Source organism: Gigantopelta aegis, chromosome 6 (genome assembly GCF_016097555.1).
Source record: "Gigantopelta aegis isolate Gae_Host chromosome 6, Gae_host_genome, whole genome shotgun sequence".
NCBI classification, from domain to species: domain Eukaryota; kingdom Metazoa; phylum Mollusca; class Gastropoda; order Neomphalida; family Peltospiridae; genus Gigantopelta; species Gigantopelta aegis.
Window position 1 is genome coordinate 63,060,293 of NC_054704.1, and position 16,965 is coordinate 63,077,257.

At 36.7% G+C, this 16,965-nt stretch overlaps 1 protein-coding gene across 2 annotated transcripts; it reads right to left on the reverse strand.

Annotated features, from left to right (window-relative positions):
• Positions 1-1,095: 1,095 nt before the first annotated feature.
• Positions 1,096-15,339, reverse strand: LOC121375606. 2 transcript variants are annotated; one of them, XM_041503147.1, is made up of 6 exons: positions 15,120-15,339; positions 11,669-11,851; positions 8,704-8,890; positions 5,575-5,712; positions 3,769-3,898; positions 1,096-2,681 (listed from the first exon to the last, which is right to left on the reverse strand). In XM_041503147.1, the coding sequence occupies exons 2-6, from the start codon at positions 11,770-11,772 to the stop codon at positions 2,536-2,538; spliced, it is 705 nt and encodes a 234-aa protein (XP_041359081.1). In that variant the 5' UTR covers positions 11,773-11,851; positions 15,120-15,339; the 3' UTR covers positions 1,096-2,535. The 2 variants fall into 2 exon arrangements, with proteins under 2 accessions (XP_041359081.1, XP_041359082.1); XM_041503148.1 differs by lacking the exon at positions 15,120-15,339 and adding an exon at positions 15,017-15,100.
• Positions 15,340-16,965: the final 1,626 nt, after the last annotated feature.

Here is a 16,965-nt window from a genome sequence, read left to right on the forward strand (position 1 = left end):
TTAACTTTTAATTTAACATAGGTATATTGAACAACAAAAGAATACGATTATATAATATATTTAATATATTTTATTATTCACATAGTTCAAGATATACAGGGAAATATAACCAGTACGACACACGTGTCATAATGATTGTACGTACACAACGAATGACGTAATTTTGGGAAGCGACGTCATAACTTAATATGGTTTCTAGTCTTAGCTCTGTCAAATCGCTTATCAAAATGTATTTTCCTTTTTGTTGCGTTTAAAACTTTTGACATGGTTCTTGTTATTCATAAAAATATTATGTATAATGTGGATAATAAAGAAATTATTACACTCGCGTGTGAGTCGTACTAATTTTACGAAACTCGTCAAGATTCACGTATTACTGTCGCTCTCGCTTGTGCAATACAAGAATCCTGACACGAGTTTCGTAAAATAAGTAGGCCTATGACACACAAGCTCGTGTAATATTAATATTTTTGTCTTGTTGATATTGATTTTAAGCTTCCATTTATTACAATAATTGTGAAACACGTTAAGGGTATGTTGTAAATCACGTGGGTTCGTTGCTAGGAGGGCTGTATCGTCCGCATATAGCAGGGAAAGCAAACAAATACCAGCTTCAAGAAATATATCGAGATCATCGATAACAGGAGAGACTTCAATGCAGTTTTGGCTAAGAAGATAAGTTTCCAGGTCATTTAAGTATAAAGAAAATAGGACAGGTGACAAATTTTCACCTTAACGCACGCCGATGTTACATGAGAATAGATGTAAAGCCCATCTAGTCACTGTAAAATATTGTTATTATATGTTCCTCGTATGGCGTTGTGTCACGGCCCGAGTTGTAAGAAAGTTCTGTTCCATTCGAGCTCGGTTGTTAATACTACTCATTGGAATAAGATTGATGCTTTTGTTATGATGGGTTTGATAGGCAAATGAACTTGTATTCAACACATATAGTGATTCTTTAAAAATGAAATAATTAAACTTTGTGCGTTTTAGATGATAATATATATATAAAACATGATGAGGTTTGAACCCCTCCCCCCAAAAAAAAGGAAGAAAAAAAAAGAAAAAAAAGAAACCAAACAAAAATCAACAAAAAACCTACATCATCCCCTCAAAACCCCCCAACCCCAACCCAACAACAACAAAAAAAAAAAAGAAAAAAAAAAAAAAGGAAAAGAGAAAAAAAAGGCCAAACAAAACAACAACAAAACTATATCTTATAGGTCGTCATAATGGTTGCCTGTGAATAATAACACGATAGGTGAACGGCAAAACACAACTTAAGAACCCGTAAAATGCATAGACCTCGGTCTCACCCTTAGTCTCCTACCCAAGGAGGAACGAAGAACAAAAATACCGGTGAACTACATAATACGCTCCTCAGGAGTTTTATGACTGAAGTGTTACATGTATTATTCGATTATCATTATATGAAGTTTGTGTAATGTGATGGATGAACAGTTTGTTTCGACCAGCAACTGATGAAAAAGGTGCTGTTTGCTTAAAATGCAATGGAGAATATTGCACGACTTTCAGTTGAATACCATTTGTATGAACGAGTACATTAGAAAATGGTATCTAGCGAGCGAAAGTTGCAAGGTTTGATGGTCTTGCCTGAATTAGTATGGAGGATATGGTGCGCAAAATATTTTCTTCCCATTAATTGTAGACAACAGACTGTCATCCCAAGTTGTACGTACATGTAACATTTGATTGTCCTGCATGTATTAGTAAGGAATATATATGGCCCGGACAAGGATGACCTAGTACTGATATGCGACAACCCGCTATCCAAAGTTATCCTTGCATGTGAGGTTTGAAGATCACATATTAACTGATAACGCAAATATGCCCGGGACAAGGATTTGCTTGCACGCACTGTTTAATTACTTTAATGTGCAGACAAGGATTCACTTTAATATGCAGTAAACCATAAAACATACTGCTTAATGACCTAGTAATGGTATGTGACACAACTCCACCCCAAATTGTTCCTGCATGAGAGGTCAATCTAATTAAAATTAGCTCCACTATTACATGTGGATCTAACAGCAACCCGTTGGAGCTCATGTCCAGCTGACCTTTCATTCGACCAATCAAAACCTTACTTGCAAAATCATACCAGTGATTTGAAACGAATTTAAATATTACCCACAGAAGGATTTCAATAATTTAAATATGACACACAGCAGGATTTCAACAATTTAAATAATTCGTTTTGACCTTAGTGACATTGCAAGCATTTGTTTCTGCTTGTTTTGAGTATCAGTAACATTTTCACCGCCTCAGCCTGAACACTACGAACATCTCGGCGTGAACAATGTGCACAAACCAGGATTCATATCTAGTACATTCACAAGAGGTAGACTACTTTAAAAAAGTTGTTCTTGTAGGCCTTTAGAGTCTAGTTTCAAGGTTTAGATACGAAATCCACCATCCTTGCGAACAACAACGTACTTTAGTTTGAATGTCTGCGAGTATAAGTATGAGTTCTGAATAATAATTTCAATAGTCCACGACATCAGAAAATCATCACAGCAATGATGTCTGTAGCATTTCTATCTGGATGATGACGGCTCCAGTGTATAGCAGGATGAGGCCAATGAGGCAGAAGATTGGATCGAGGATGTGGACGTTCCAGAAAGATCTGCTGCACTGCATGATGACAGCCACTTTATCTGCAAGGTGACAAGAAACATTTAGTTATGTGTAGACGGAAACTCCTGTCCTTTCACTCATAGCCATTCTTAGAACAGGAACTATTAGCCCTTTTTACAGTAGTCCGTGAGCCAAAGGCTGATGTTTTGGTAAACCTGGATTCACCGGATAAACCTTTTCTTTTTGCCGTTTTATGTGCTCTAGGGGTAGCTCTTCGTGATTTAAGAAGGTAACCGTTCGCATCCCTTGGGCAATTCAGTATATTAACCCTTTTTAGTCCGGTTACGCCCAAATATTAAAAAATGCAGGTTTGTCTTCATTTCTTATAAAATACTCATGCTCAAGGCATTCATTTTTCTTTTTTTTCATAAGGTAGGTACTGTACAGTACACTGTGATACCATTTTATGAATATTAATCATATATGTTAAAAAGTAGTTAAATCAGATAGATCTACCTATGTCCCCCTTTCTGTTTCCTTACATGTAATAATCCGTAAAAAGTAGGTCACACTGACCTAGTAACATGGTATTAAACACACCGTTTATTGATCATATTTGATATGATAAAGAAGATATGCCCTGAACAATGATTTATTTTAATAGGCAGATAAGGATTCACTTTCATGTGTAGTAAACTGTGAAAAATAGGTATTAGTAATGGTATGCGACAAAACCTAATTCTATATTTGAGGTTTGGTGGTCTTACATGTTTTAATAACAATTATTTGCTCCTGACAAGGATTTCATTTAACGTGCAGCAATTCGTGAACACATAGCTAACAATGACCGTGTAACGGTATGCGAATGATCTGCACACTCATAAGAGGTTTGAGGCATGCATTAATAAGCAATAGGCCAGGCAAGGGTTTCATTTAAGTTACGTGTACGCATTCCTTTACAAATTAGACAACATTTGCAATAGTGTAAATATAGCAGATTGTTATGATTTTTTTGGGGATGCCGAACATTATAATTGGATAATGTTAGATAATTATTTGAAAACAACCAAAATCGCTGCTTTCGGCCTTAATTATATTAATTACTTTCTTTTCACAAAATATTAAGCTAAGATGAAGTAAATAATGAAAATATGATTTGTTACTGACGTGGGTTTTGGGCTAATTTTAAATCCACTTCTCGCTTCTTGTGTAAAGTCATGAATGACAAGCACTGCACATTCTCCCTGGTAACCAAGGTGACTTGATTCCGGTAACCTTTGCACGTTTCTTCATTAGTCTGAAATATATGGGATTTTACAGTTCTAAAATGTTCTAGTTTTGCACGTGCGTGTGTGCACATGTGTGTGTGTGTATGTGTGTGTGTGTGGTTTGTGTGCGTGCGTTTGTATAATGTGTGTATGCGTATGACACTGTGCCTGCGTATCACTGTGTGAGTGTGTGAATGTTGACCGTTGTATAGCTGAAGTTTTCATGTTGTTAGGCAAAAGTGCCTAAAACACTGTGCCTATAAGGCCCAATTCCATTTTTGCAAACGTTGTAACAAATACACATTGTAATTACGTCATAAATTGCGTGTCCTTATACAATGACTTCTGATTGCCAAAAGAGCAGTGAGACGATAAAAGAAACGGAAATGTAGTCAGAGACTTTATGTTACTATTTTTAGACAATTTGCATAGCTACAGGTAACATTTAGGTTACCTATCATTACAAATCTCTTTCATGCATATATACTTTTTTTTAAATCTAAGAAAATGTGTTTGCATGTTTGAGCAATAACCGTGTAATCCTTGTAACCACTATTAAAAACGTGAAACATACAGTACTGGTTACTTTTCTCTCATCCTGGGACCAAACGACGTACGTAGCTAATAGGAAATGACAAGTTCAGGCATCTAAGCTTTTAACTTTGTCTCCATACGGAAATGAAAGAGGTAGAGAGGGTTACGTAGAGGAAGACGGATGGCAAGAGGAAGGGGGTAACTAAGGCTTATTGTTAGAGACATAGGACAATTAACCGGACACAGAAAGAGAAAGGCTAAAAACGAATATGTATTATTTGTCACCAGTGAGTTCTCTGCTCATACATTAAGTCGAATGATCGAATCTCCTAGGTGAACCTATTTTTAAAAATTGTTTTCCCCTTCAGCAACTAGAACCCCACGACTGATGTATCAAATACCGCGGTATGTGTTGTCCTGACTGGGAAAGTACTAAGACCCCTTCCTGCTAATGAAAAAATGTAACGGGTTTCATTTGACCACGTCATGATTATCAAAGGTTGACATCTAACAGCCGATGGTTAATAAATCAATGTGCTCTAGTGGTTTTGTTAAAAACTAAAGTTTAACATTCTGATCGTATAAGAGGAGTTAAAACACACGATAGAGCAAGGGCAGGTAAGTCTAGAGTGGGCCTTTTGTGAACATTGGAGTAGTACAAAAAATATGATGGCGTGTGTCTTGTGAACAGAGATACGCGTCTTGAGAACAGTGTTCAGAAAAGTCTCACTTTATCCCGAAATACGTTTTATATCATTAAGCCGGCCTCGGTGGTGTCGTGGTCAAGCCATCGGACATAAGGCTTCGCAGCTCGGTACCCAAAGCGAGTTTTAACTACTCAACGGTAGGTGTAAGACCACTACAATCTTTTCTCTCTCACTAACCAACCACTAACAACTAACCAACTGTCTTGGACAGACGGCTGAGGTGTGTGGTCAGGACAGCGTGTTTGAACCTTAATTGGATATAAGCACGAAAATAATTTAAACTGAAATGAAATTAAAAACATATCAGTATTTAACACAAAAAAGCTGTTGGTACGATAGTGCAAGTCAGTTGTATTATTATTTTAATTTTTCATTTGTGGAGGATTTGTGGAGGATTTACATGGAAAAAAAATGGAAAAAAGAAAAGAAGTGAGAATGACCCTTTTCAAATAAGAAGTACCAACCTTTATGACAAACCAAAGTCGTCTGAATTTCTTCTTGTTCTTGAGAATGATGTAGAAACAAGTGAGGAAGTATGCTATTATCACGCTCAGGATCACGGCATTGACGATATTACAAATGTTCCGTAAACAACATCCAACCTGTAATGATAGACATGTACACCTTTAACATTTACAAACAGCAATTACTAACACTACTATTAGTAGTACTACCACTACTACAGTGATATCAACTGCTGCTGCTGCCACCACAACTAAATTACCACCACCATCACTACCACCACCACCACCACCATTACTGCTACTGATGGTCCGGACGACTCCTCCCCCCATGGAAAAGACAGTTCTGCTCCAAGTGAAAAAATAATGTGGAATATATATTAAGTCAAGTCTCTTGTAAAGATGAAACTATTAAGAATAGCAATATTCTGTTATGACATCTAGTATGTCCAAATAACATTAATTGTTGGGGTGGGCTTTTTCCTGAAATCGTGACATCACATAGTCATTTCTGAGGCCATTTGAGTCACTGATTACGAATCCGGTTGAATTTTTTTAGTCTAAAATGAAGTTTTCGGTTGGTGACTGCCATTTGTTCTAAAATATAAAATGGCTTATATGGTGTCTTTATATATTTTTTTTTATAGGCGATGATTACGAACATTACATGTTTATCACCACACAGCAACAACAAAAAGTGCAGTGAAAACATGAACGTATTCATATTAGTAACTGACAAAATATACTAAAGCTTGCATTTTCATACAAAACTTTCAGTCATTTTTTAACCTGGAATACTACATTGAATAAGGGATCAATGTTATTAGTAACACTGTCCTCTGGTTACAGAAGAGATTTGACCGATTCCTTTAACTTTTCATATTTGCATTTTCTGTCGTCTGTTTTCACTGTACATCTTTCAAGTTTGTCATAGGTGTTGCCCGCAGATAGCCAATTTCCACAAATTTCTTTTGGTAAAAGAGTTGTAAATCTGGGGACAAATTCACTAAACTCTCGTCAACTTTGCGATCTCTCAGTGCAATGCTAAAAGACTTACAAAGAGGATGCTTTGTTGTCTAGCAGAACTTAAGAGACCTTTGTGAATTAGTACCCTGGTATTTTTGGTGTCACTGGACCTCCATGCATCATGCAAAATTGTGGAGATATACAGAGATCAATTAATTAAGCAACCCCGTTTTTCTGCCATGACTGTCTAACAAAATGTTGTTACTCGCGTCCAGTCTAAAATATGACGGAAAAAGGTAATGTTATCTAAAAGATGAGTCTATTGACCAACAAAAGCACATATAATTATTATAAATATTTTAATTGCATTAACAGCACGGTTCTGATGGTACTGTATTTGTGGCAAAATGTGTCCACAGTAACTATGGATCTGGAAAGTTCTACGACCACCTATAATGGTCTATTTCTGTCAGAAGCCGTTCTCATATAGACAATTCCACTCGGAAATTCAGTTGCGTGTGGAACAGCTATGGGCTCGGATAAAACACGCGAAATAAGAATGATCTACACAGACGAAAAAGGCAGAGACAGAAGCTATTTCCAGAGAAGACAAGATTACAAGAGAAAAGAACATTCAAGAAATGTTAAGTGACGTGACTTTCAAATGTGACCCAAATGTTCCGGCACCCGTAACACCTGTCATCTCCAGATCAAACACATGCTACACGAACAATGACCAGATCTGGAGGTAAAAAGTAAAGTTTGTTTTATTTAACGACGCCGCTAGAGCACATTGATTTTTTATCTTATCATCGGCTATTGGACGTCAAAGATATGGTCATTCTGACACTGTTTTCAGAGGAAACCCGCTGTCGCCACATAGGCTACTCTTTTTACGACAGGCAGCAAGGGATCTTTTATTTGCACTTCCCACAGGCAGGATAGCACAAACCATGGCCTTTGTTGAACCAGTTATGGATCACTGGTCGGTGCAAGTGGTTTACACCTACCCATTGAGCCTTGCGGAGCACTCACTCAGGGTTTGGAGTCGGTATCTCGATTACAAATCCCATGCCTCGACTGGGATCCGAACCCAGTACCTACCAGCCTGTAGACCGATGGCATGCCACGACGCCACCGAGGCCGGTGAGATCTGGAGGTAGATAATTTATTTTCGTGCTTATATCAAATTAAGATTTAAGCACGCTATCCTGGGCACACGCCTCAGCTATCTGGGCTGTCTGTCCAGGACAGTGGGTTAGTTGTTAGTTGGTTAGTGGTTAATGAGAGAGAAGAGGGTGTGGTGGCTTTACACCTACCCATCGAGCCCTTAAGAACTTGCTCTGTGTTGGAGCCGATACCGGGCTGCGAACCCTGTACCTACCAGCCTGTAGCCCGTTAGCTTAACCACTGCGCCACCGAGCCCGGTTTGGAGGTAGTGCTTCTTCTCCACCAGCAGACGGGGATAACTCTCCTCCAAAATTCCCAAAGATAAAAGTCAGAACTGGACTGAAAATGTCCAGTGAATCACAAATGAGGTGCTCTGTTCAATTTCGTATATATCAGTGTAACAGATGACCTGTAGTAGTTAAATATTGTTTGCAAGATATGTTTGGAATCACTTTTGAAACTTGTGACTGTTTGCTCCATGGTGATGACCCAGTCACCACAGTCGTATTATTCAATAATATAAGGACAATCGAAATTGATTGTTCTGTGACGTGTAAGTTAACCTGAAACTGATTACTGTGTAACACATAACATAACTTCCGCGCGAGTACCGTAAATAAGATTTAGTTGGAAAAGTTAAAGTTTGTTTTGTTTAACGACTCCACTAGGACACATTGATTTATAAATCATCGGCTACTGAATGTCAAATATTTGGTAATTTTGACATTATAGTCTTATAGAAAAAACCCGTTGCATTTTTCCATTAGTTGCAAGGGATCTTTTATATACACCATCCCACAGACAGGACAGCACATACCACAGCCTTTGATATACCAGTCGTGGTGCACTGGCTGTTACGAGCAATAGCCCAATTATTCCACCGACGGGCATTGATCCCAAACTGACCGCGCATCAGACGTTAAAGTATACAAAATTAAACAATACAGAAAAAGTGTTATGTGAGATCTGACCCTTAAAGGATAAATAAATACGTACTGGTATGGCAACTCCTGGGTAAATGACAAACAGAACCCACATGACGATTGCGATCGTTTCCGCTAGTTTAGTTTGGTTGCCCGTCTGTGGTGATATTGACCAAAAGCGATCAGTTGTTGGACTCCAAGAGTTGTCTCCCCTAAGACATTCCGCACCGTGAACTAACCGACCATGCTGCAGAAATGGTCTATGAAAAAAAGAAAGAAAGAAGAAAGAAAGAAAGACTGTTTAATTGTTCCTCGATAGTATATTATTAGTACGATAGGTTCACAGCACAAGCCCGAGTATCAGCTAAGTTTTGTCTGCTGAAAGTAAAACCACATAGTATACAACGTATTTATTTATTTATTTATTTGTCATTGTGGAGTACCATAAATACCGTGTCATGTATGTGGTGATAGGGACAATTTAATTTTTTTTTTTTTACAAGTTTTATTGCCAACCCCTTGTTTACAATTAGAACAATACATGCCAAGGGTAAAACATGGGTTGTGTACATAAAAATAATAAAACAACATAATATAATACTTTAGGGTACTGGCTTGCAAACCCCACCTCACCCCACCCCCACCCCCTCTCCATCCCCGCCTCTCTTTCTCTCTCTCTCTCTCTCTCTCTCTCTCTCTCTCTCTCTCTCTCTCTCTCTCACACTACATATCTAATCAATGTAGCTATCCATTTATCTTTCTCTCACGCAAAAAAACAACAACAACACACTTTCATCCTTTTCCATTCTTTGAACGACGTACATAAATATTTAAAATACGCACATAATTTATATGCGAAACTATTAGTAGTTAATATTCTATGAAGTATTCTATATTGGAACCATCTAAGTTTTATTTCTTGCGTGGTTACAAATGGTTTTAAATAAATAGTGTGCCAATTAAGGTCTGAAATAAAATAATTTTGCCATTTTGATATTGCAGAATTTGGCTTTTCAGAAGTTACAAGTGTGTAATAATATAGTTTCGAGCCATTTCTGATAGAACAAAGTTTTTGTTGAACAGGAGAATCATCTAAAGGAATATTTGTTTCTATTATATTCAGTTTCATCTTCCTAAAGTAAGCCTTAAGTGAGTTAATAACTCCTTGATACTCTAAAAAAGATGCATTTAATTTGTATAAATTATTAAATGCGGTTAAAGTTAAAAAGTTGCTGTATTCATCAACAAGATCACAGATTTGAGATACACCTTTCCCAAGCCATTTCTTTTTAAAAAAGATTTGCTGTTAATTTTTATATTGGAATTATAAAAAATTGGCTCTGATAAAAAGTCTTCAAAAGATGAAACATTAATTAATAACGAGAAGTCACGGAATACAATGATACAGTCTTTCCAAAATAGATTTTTTTACATGTTTTAAGCACAATTGGGGGAAATCATTACCAAATAGAGATATGTTACGGAGTTGTGGAAAACATGCAAAAAGAATAGGCTTCCATTTTGGATCTTTGGTTTCCAATTTTCATAGCCATGTAATTTTCAAAGCTTTAGCATAGTTAAATATATCTATCATTCCGAGACCTCCCTCATTAACAGGTTTACACAAAGTTATTCTTTTTATCCTGTCTGGCTTTTGATTCCATACAAATTTAAATAACATCGTGTGCAATTCTTTCTGAAAAGTTTCCGATGGATTTGGTAATGTCAGAAGTAGATAACTAAGCTTAGATATTAACAGAGATTTTATTATAGCTATTCTTCCAAGTGGTGTTAACAACCTTCTCATCCATGTATTTATAATTTATTTAATTTCAAATAGTTTAGAATTATAATTAAGTTTGGTCATTTCATTCAAGTCGGTACTAAAATTAATTCCAAGTGCTTTAAATGAAGGAGGATTCCATTTTAGATCAAGATTTTGTAAATATCGTATTGGACTATTCCTAAGAGAGCCAATACAGATTACCTCTGATTTATCATAATTAATATTGAGTGATAGGGACAAATTTAATGTCTAACTCAGTCAAAACATTATAAAATATTACTCTGGCATAAATTTATGAAAATACACACATTTAATGTATATTAGAGATATTAGTTAAAATAAAATATAGTTTGCAAGGGGTAAGTTAGATAAAGTTGTGATTTTTATTTTGAATCTGGTATGTAATTTTGTTTCTGTGGAAATGTGTTCGCGAGATGCTAAGTAATTATACTGCTATTACAATTTATTTTTAATAATTATATAGGATTTTAAAATTGAAATTATTTTCTTGAATGTTTCAAAATCTAATCATGAAATGGCAACAGTAAGGAGGTCACAGAATTTCCATGAGTATACATATTATTTCACATATAATATAACTGCAAATTATTATTATCATGTTGTATGTATCTTATAATATGAAATTGAAACAATGTTTTATTGACCATGCATTATATAATATTGCGGAAACACTATGGACACAAAATACTTGTTTTTGATTATGTTGTTTAAATATATATAACCAACCAAAGCTCGTAAATTATTATATTTTGGTACCCCAGTACTCGTATTTAATTGTAATAAAAATCTAAAACATTTAACATACTTCATTTTTGTTTCTTCATCCCCCCCTCCACCAAAAATATTATCATTTTTTATATTGACCCATTTATGTCTGTCAGTCTGTTTGTTAAAGAGTGTTTTGTTTAACGGCACCACTAGAGCACATTGATTAAATGCTCATCGGCTATTGGATGTCAAACATTTAGTAATTTTTAGTCTGTTTGGTGCATGTGACTATCCCTTTCAAGTCTTTCTGTTTGTTTGTCTTCATATGTACCCATCTTAAAATATGTCTGTCTCTCTGTCTGTCTGTTTCTTCCTTTGCCCATCCCCACTCGCGCTCATACATATACACACGCACACATTGTGTCGATCTTTCTCTTTTGTTACTTTAGTTGCCCGTCTATCTGTCTGACTGTCTGTCTGTCTGACTGTCTGTCTGTCTGTCTGTAGTCTTCCCGAAATGTACCCTTGAAAGAGGATCTTCAGTCTGCTTTCTGCTTTATCTTCAAGGTGATGTCTTTTCTCCTCCACGACTATATCCTGAACGTCTTGTTTTTTTAACGACTCCATGTAACGAGACTCTGTGATATCCGCTACCTGCGGGTTTCCTCATTCCAGACAGTCCGGATTGTAGTATTGTAGTGCACGCCTGAAACACAAGTTTAAAGTTTGTTTAACAACACCACTAGTGCACATTGATTTATTTATCATTGAATATTGGATGTCAAACATTTGGTAATTTTCACATATTGTCTTAAAGAGGAAAACCCTCTACATTTTCACATTGGTAGCAAGGGATATTTTATATGCACCATCCCACAAACAAGATAGCACATACCACGGCCTTTGGTATTACCAGTCGTGGTGCACTGGCTGGAACGAGAAATAGCCCAATGCCCCCTCCCCACAACGGGGATCGATCTTAAACCAACTGCGCATCAGCCGAGAGCTTTACCACTCAAATACATTCCGCCCTTCTAAAAAACAACAACGTGGTACTAGAGGTGCGCGGTGTTATCGCTATACCGATCGTTATCATTCAAAAGGTAAAACATATGTATTATGATACACCCGACCGTCACCAAGACACTCGGTAATTTCCGTATTTCAAGTTCTTTGTCACCACTAAAGCATATTGATTTATTAATCATCGGCTATTGAATGTCAGATATTTGGTAATTTTGACGTATAGTGTTAAAAAGGAAACCCTCTTAATTTTTCCATTAGTAGTAAAGGATCTTTTATATGCACCATCCCACAGACAGGATAGCATACACCACGGCCTTTGATATACCAGTCGCGGTGCATTGGCTGGAACGAGAAATAGCCAAGACCAGCCGCACATCAAGCGAACGCTTTACCAGTGGGCTACGTCTCACCCAGTGGCGTAGCCAGTGGGGGATGGGAGGGCACGGGGGTCATGGCCCCCCAATGAAACTTTTTTTTTTATTATTAAATTTTATAAAATCATACATACATACATACATGCTCCCCCGCCCCCTTCCAATATAGGTTACCTACCACCCCAAATATTAAATCCTGGTTACACCAGTGTTCCCACTCCTGATTGTGAAGGTTTATGCAATTTCACTGTCGCGACAGAATAACAAGAAATGCTGATGCTAGAGTAATTATAGTAGGTGATTGTTAATGTTACCAACACAGTGAGAGTAGGACAATCACAGTCACAGGCGTATCTGATAAGACCAGTACACTGTTGATTAACCCGAGTGACGCACCACATGCGTGCAGTGTTAGCCGAGAAAACACTGATATATACCGCATGGATATTTTTAGCACTTATATCCAGCTGTGATACACTGGCAATTATTATGTAGTAATATGTGTGATACACTGGCTATTATTATGTAGTAATATGTGTGATACACTGGCTATTATTATGTAGTAATATGTGTGATACATTGGCTATTATTAGGTAGTAATATGTGTGATACACTGGCTATTATTATGTAGTAATATGTGTGATACACTGGCTATTATTATGTAGTAATATGTGTGATACACTGGCTATTATTAGGTAGTAATATGTGTGATACACTGGCTATTATTATGTAGTAATATGTGTGATACACTGGCTATTATTAGGTAGTAATATGTGTAATACACTGGCTATTATTAGGTAGTAATATGTGTGATACACTGGCTATTATTATGTAGTAATATGTGTGATACACTGGCTATTATTATGTAGTAATATGTGTGATACATTGGCTATTATTATGTAGTAATATGTGTGATACATTGGCTATTATTATGTACTAATATGTGTGATACACTGGCGATTATTATGTACAAATATATGTGATACACTAGCTATTATTATGTAGTAATATGTGTGATACACTGGCTATTATTATTTAGTAATATGTGTGATACACTGGCTATTATTATGCAGTAATATGTGTGATACATTGGCGATTATTATGTAGTAATATGTGTGATACACTGGCTATTATTATGCAGTACTATGTGTGATACATGGGCGATTATTATGTAGTAATATGTGTGATACACTGGCGATTATTAGGTAGTAATATGTGTGTTACACTGGCGATTATTATGTAGTAATATGTGTGATACACTGGCGATTATTAGGTAGTAATATGTGTGTTACACTGGCGATTATTATGTAGTAATATGTGTGTTACACTGGCGATTATTATGTAGTAATATGTGTGATACACTGGCGATTATTATGTAGTAATATGTGTGTTACACTGGCTATTATTATGTAGTAATATGTGTGATACACTGGCGATTATTATGTAGTAATATGTGTGATACACTGGCGATTATTATGTAGTAATATGTGTGATACACTGGCTATTATTATGTAGTAATATGTGTGTTACACTGGCGATTATTATGTAGTAATATGTGTGATACACTGGCGATTATTAGGTAGTAATATGTGTGATACATTGGCTATTATTATGTAGTAATATGTGTGTTACACTGGCGATTATTAGGTAGTAATATGTGTGATACACTGGCGATTATTATATAGTAATATGTGTGATACATTGGCGATCATTATGTAGTAATATGTGTGATACCTTGCCGATTATTATGTAGAAATTTTAAATAAAAATAAACAACTTCAAAACAATTATCATTAGTCAACGTATGTTTAATTATTAAATAAACATTTTAAAGGGACATACCCTAGTTTTGAAACCCTAAGGCATATTTTTTACTATTAGAGCCGTTTTTGATAACTAAAATCATACTTTACTTGGATTTTATTGTTTAGATTATCCATTTCCGTACATTGGAAGTGTTTTTGGTCATCTTGGGTTTTTTAATATCACATAATGCATTTCTCATATTTTTAAAAACGCACGCGCGTCTGAGAGGTAACAATTATGGAGTCGAGTTTTAGTCTATTTTTAGAGGGTTTTTCACCATTTCAAAGTCACAGACTCATGTTTCACTCAATTGTAACTTTATCCAAATGTGTTACAGGTTTGTAGATTAAACTAAACATAGTGTTAATTTTCATGGGCTGAAACTAGGGTATGTCCCTTTAAGATGAACTTCTATATTTTGTGTTTCTTTGTTTAACGAATATGTAAGCTTACTGGTTAAAATATGCCAAAGTGTCCATTGCAGGTGTACCTTTCCTTGGCCCCGACCCAACAACGTTAACGGATACATTTTTATGACTAGTGTAAGATTAAAATCATAGTGCCTAAACCTCTTTTGGATATAGCCATGTCAATAAAGTAACAGTAAAATCATATTGAATAGGTTTACATATACATCACTGTATTAGTTCGGTATATTACATTACCTTTTGAAGAAAACGGCAGAATTCGGACTTTCTTTCCTTCAGTTAGGCCTGTTAAATACATACATACATACATTGACAACTCGGGTGGAATATGTGTACTCACGTGTGTCAACGTGTTGACGTATGCATCGGCCACCTGTATTCGTTTGCCACACGTCACAAGAGTAATGAATGTTTTTCTCCCATTGCGCTGAATCCTGCCACCGCAGTATCTGGGTTAAAGGTAATAAATATTAAACTTCTCTGAAAGCAGGCGATATTTAGTCTAGATATACCCGAGCAATATTACAACAGAAGAGCTTAAGTTCACAATACGGTATGAATACCACGATGGGACTTAGCGTAAAGTAGGACACCAACAGAGCGTTGTATCACGAACTGTTAAAGGTGCATTGTCATGGTTATATGTGTCACACTTGATTGTGTTTAAAGTTGTTTTTAAAAACACAACCACACTTTAACTTGAATGCACTGGAGAATATTGAATTTGTAATCTTATATTAAATCATTCTTTAGCAAGTTTACCCACATGGTTGAAATGCCACCCTCCCCCGTGCGATGCGAAGCATGTCCCTGGCATTCTCTCCTTTGCCCTCTTGTTTATCTTTATCTTCCTTTCCGTTTATCTCTCGTTTCTTCTCTCCTCCCTTCTTTCTGTCTGTCTGTCTGACTCTCTCTCTCTCTCTCTCTCTCTCTCTCTCTCTCTCTCTCTCTCTCTCTCTCTCTCTCTCTCTCTCTCTCTCTCTCTCTCTCTCTCAGTGTCTCTCTTTCGTTCCAGCCAGTGCACCACAACTGGTATATAAAAGGCCGTGGTATGTGCTATCCTGTCTTTGGGATTGTACATATAAAAGATCCCTTGCTACTAATAGAAAAATGTAGCGGGTTTTCTCTCTAAGACTGTATGTCACAAATACCAAATGCTTGTCATCCAATGGCCAATGATTAATAAATCAAGGAGTTCTAGTGGCATTGTTAAACAACACAAACTACTCTTTCGCTCACTTTCTATCTGTCTCTGTCTGTCTATATATATATCTGTCTCTGTCTGTCTCTCTCTGTCTCTGTCTCTCGCTCTGTCTCTGTCTGTCTCTCTCTGTCTCTGTCTCTCGATCTGTCTCTGTCTGTCTCTCTCTGTCTCTGTCTCTCGCTCTGTCTCGCTCGCTCTCTCTCTCTCTCTCTCTCTCTCTCTCTCTCTCTCTCTCTCTCTCTCTCTCTCTCTCTCTCTCTCTAACTCTCGCTTCTTTATCTTTTATTCCTTTTCCCTCTTTCTTTCTCTCATTTTGCCAATTCTTTTACTTTCGTTCCATCTCATGCCCGTTTTCTTATCGTGGACCATTTTATTTTTCTCTCTCCTTTCTTTCTTGTATTCTTTTTAATTTATATCTTTCGTGATTTTGTAATATACAGTTTTATTTTGTCTGGCTTCCTTCTTTTATTGTTTCTATCTTTTCATTCCTTCATTTTTCTTCTTTCATTGGTAAAACGCTCGCTCGATGCGCGGTCGTTTTGGGATCGATCCCCGTCGGTGGGCCCATTGGGCTATTTCTCGTTCCAGCCAGTGCACAACGACAGGTATATCAAAGGCCGTGGTATGTACTACCCTGTCTGTGGGATGATGCATATAAAGATCTCTTGCTGCTAATCGAAAAGAGTAGCCCATGAAGTCGCGACAGCGGGTTTCCTCTCTCAATATCTGTGTGGTCCTTAACCATATGTCTGACGCCATATAACCGTAAATAAAATGTGTTGAGTGCGTCGTTAAATAAAACATTTATTTCTTTTTCTTCTTTCACTCGTTTCCCTTTTTTTTTTATCCCTATCATCAGCTTATGTCACACTTCTCATTTGATCACGTGTGTGTGCATGTGTATGTGTATGTGTATGTGTATGTGTATGTGTATGTGTATGTGTGCCTGTGTATGTGTATGTGTATGTGTATGTGTATGTGT

Bases quoted from the DNA above. Each gene is read 5' to 3' on its own strand.
- LOC121375606 (XM_041503147.1), bottom strand. From the start codon at position 11,772: ATGGAGTCGTTAAAAAAACAAGACGTTCAGGATATAGTCGTGGAGGAG. The intron at 5,713-8,703 runs GTACGTATTTAT...CTATCATTACAG, and splicing joins ACCCAGGAGTTGCCATACCA to GTTGGATGTTGTTTACGGAA. The intron at 2,682-3,768 runs GTCAGTAACAAA...GTCACCTTGCAG, and splicing joins AAAATTAGCCCAAAACCCAC to ATAAAGTGGCTGTCATCATG.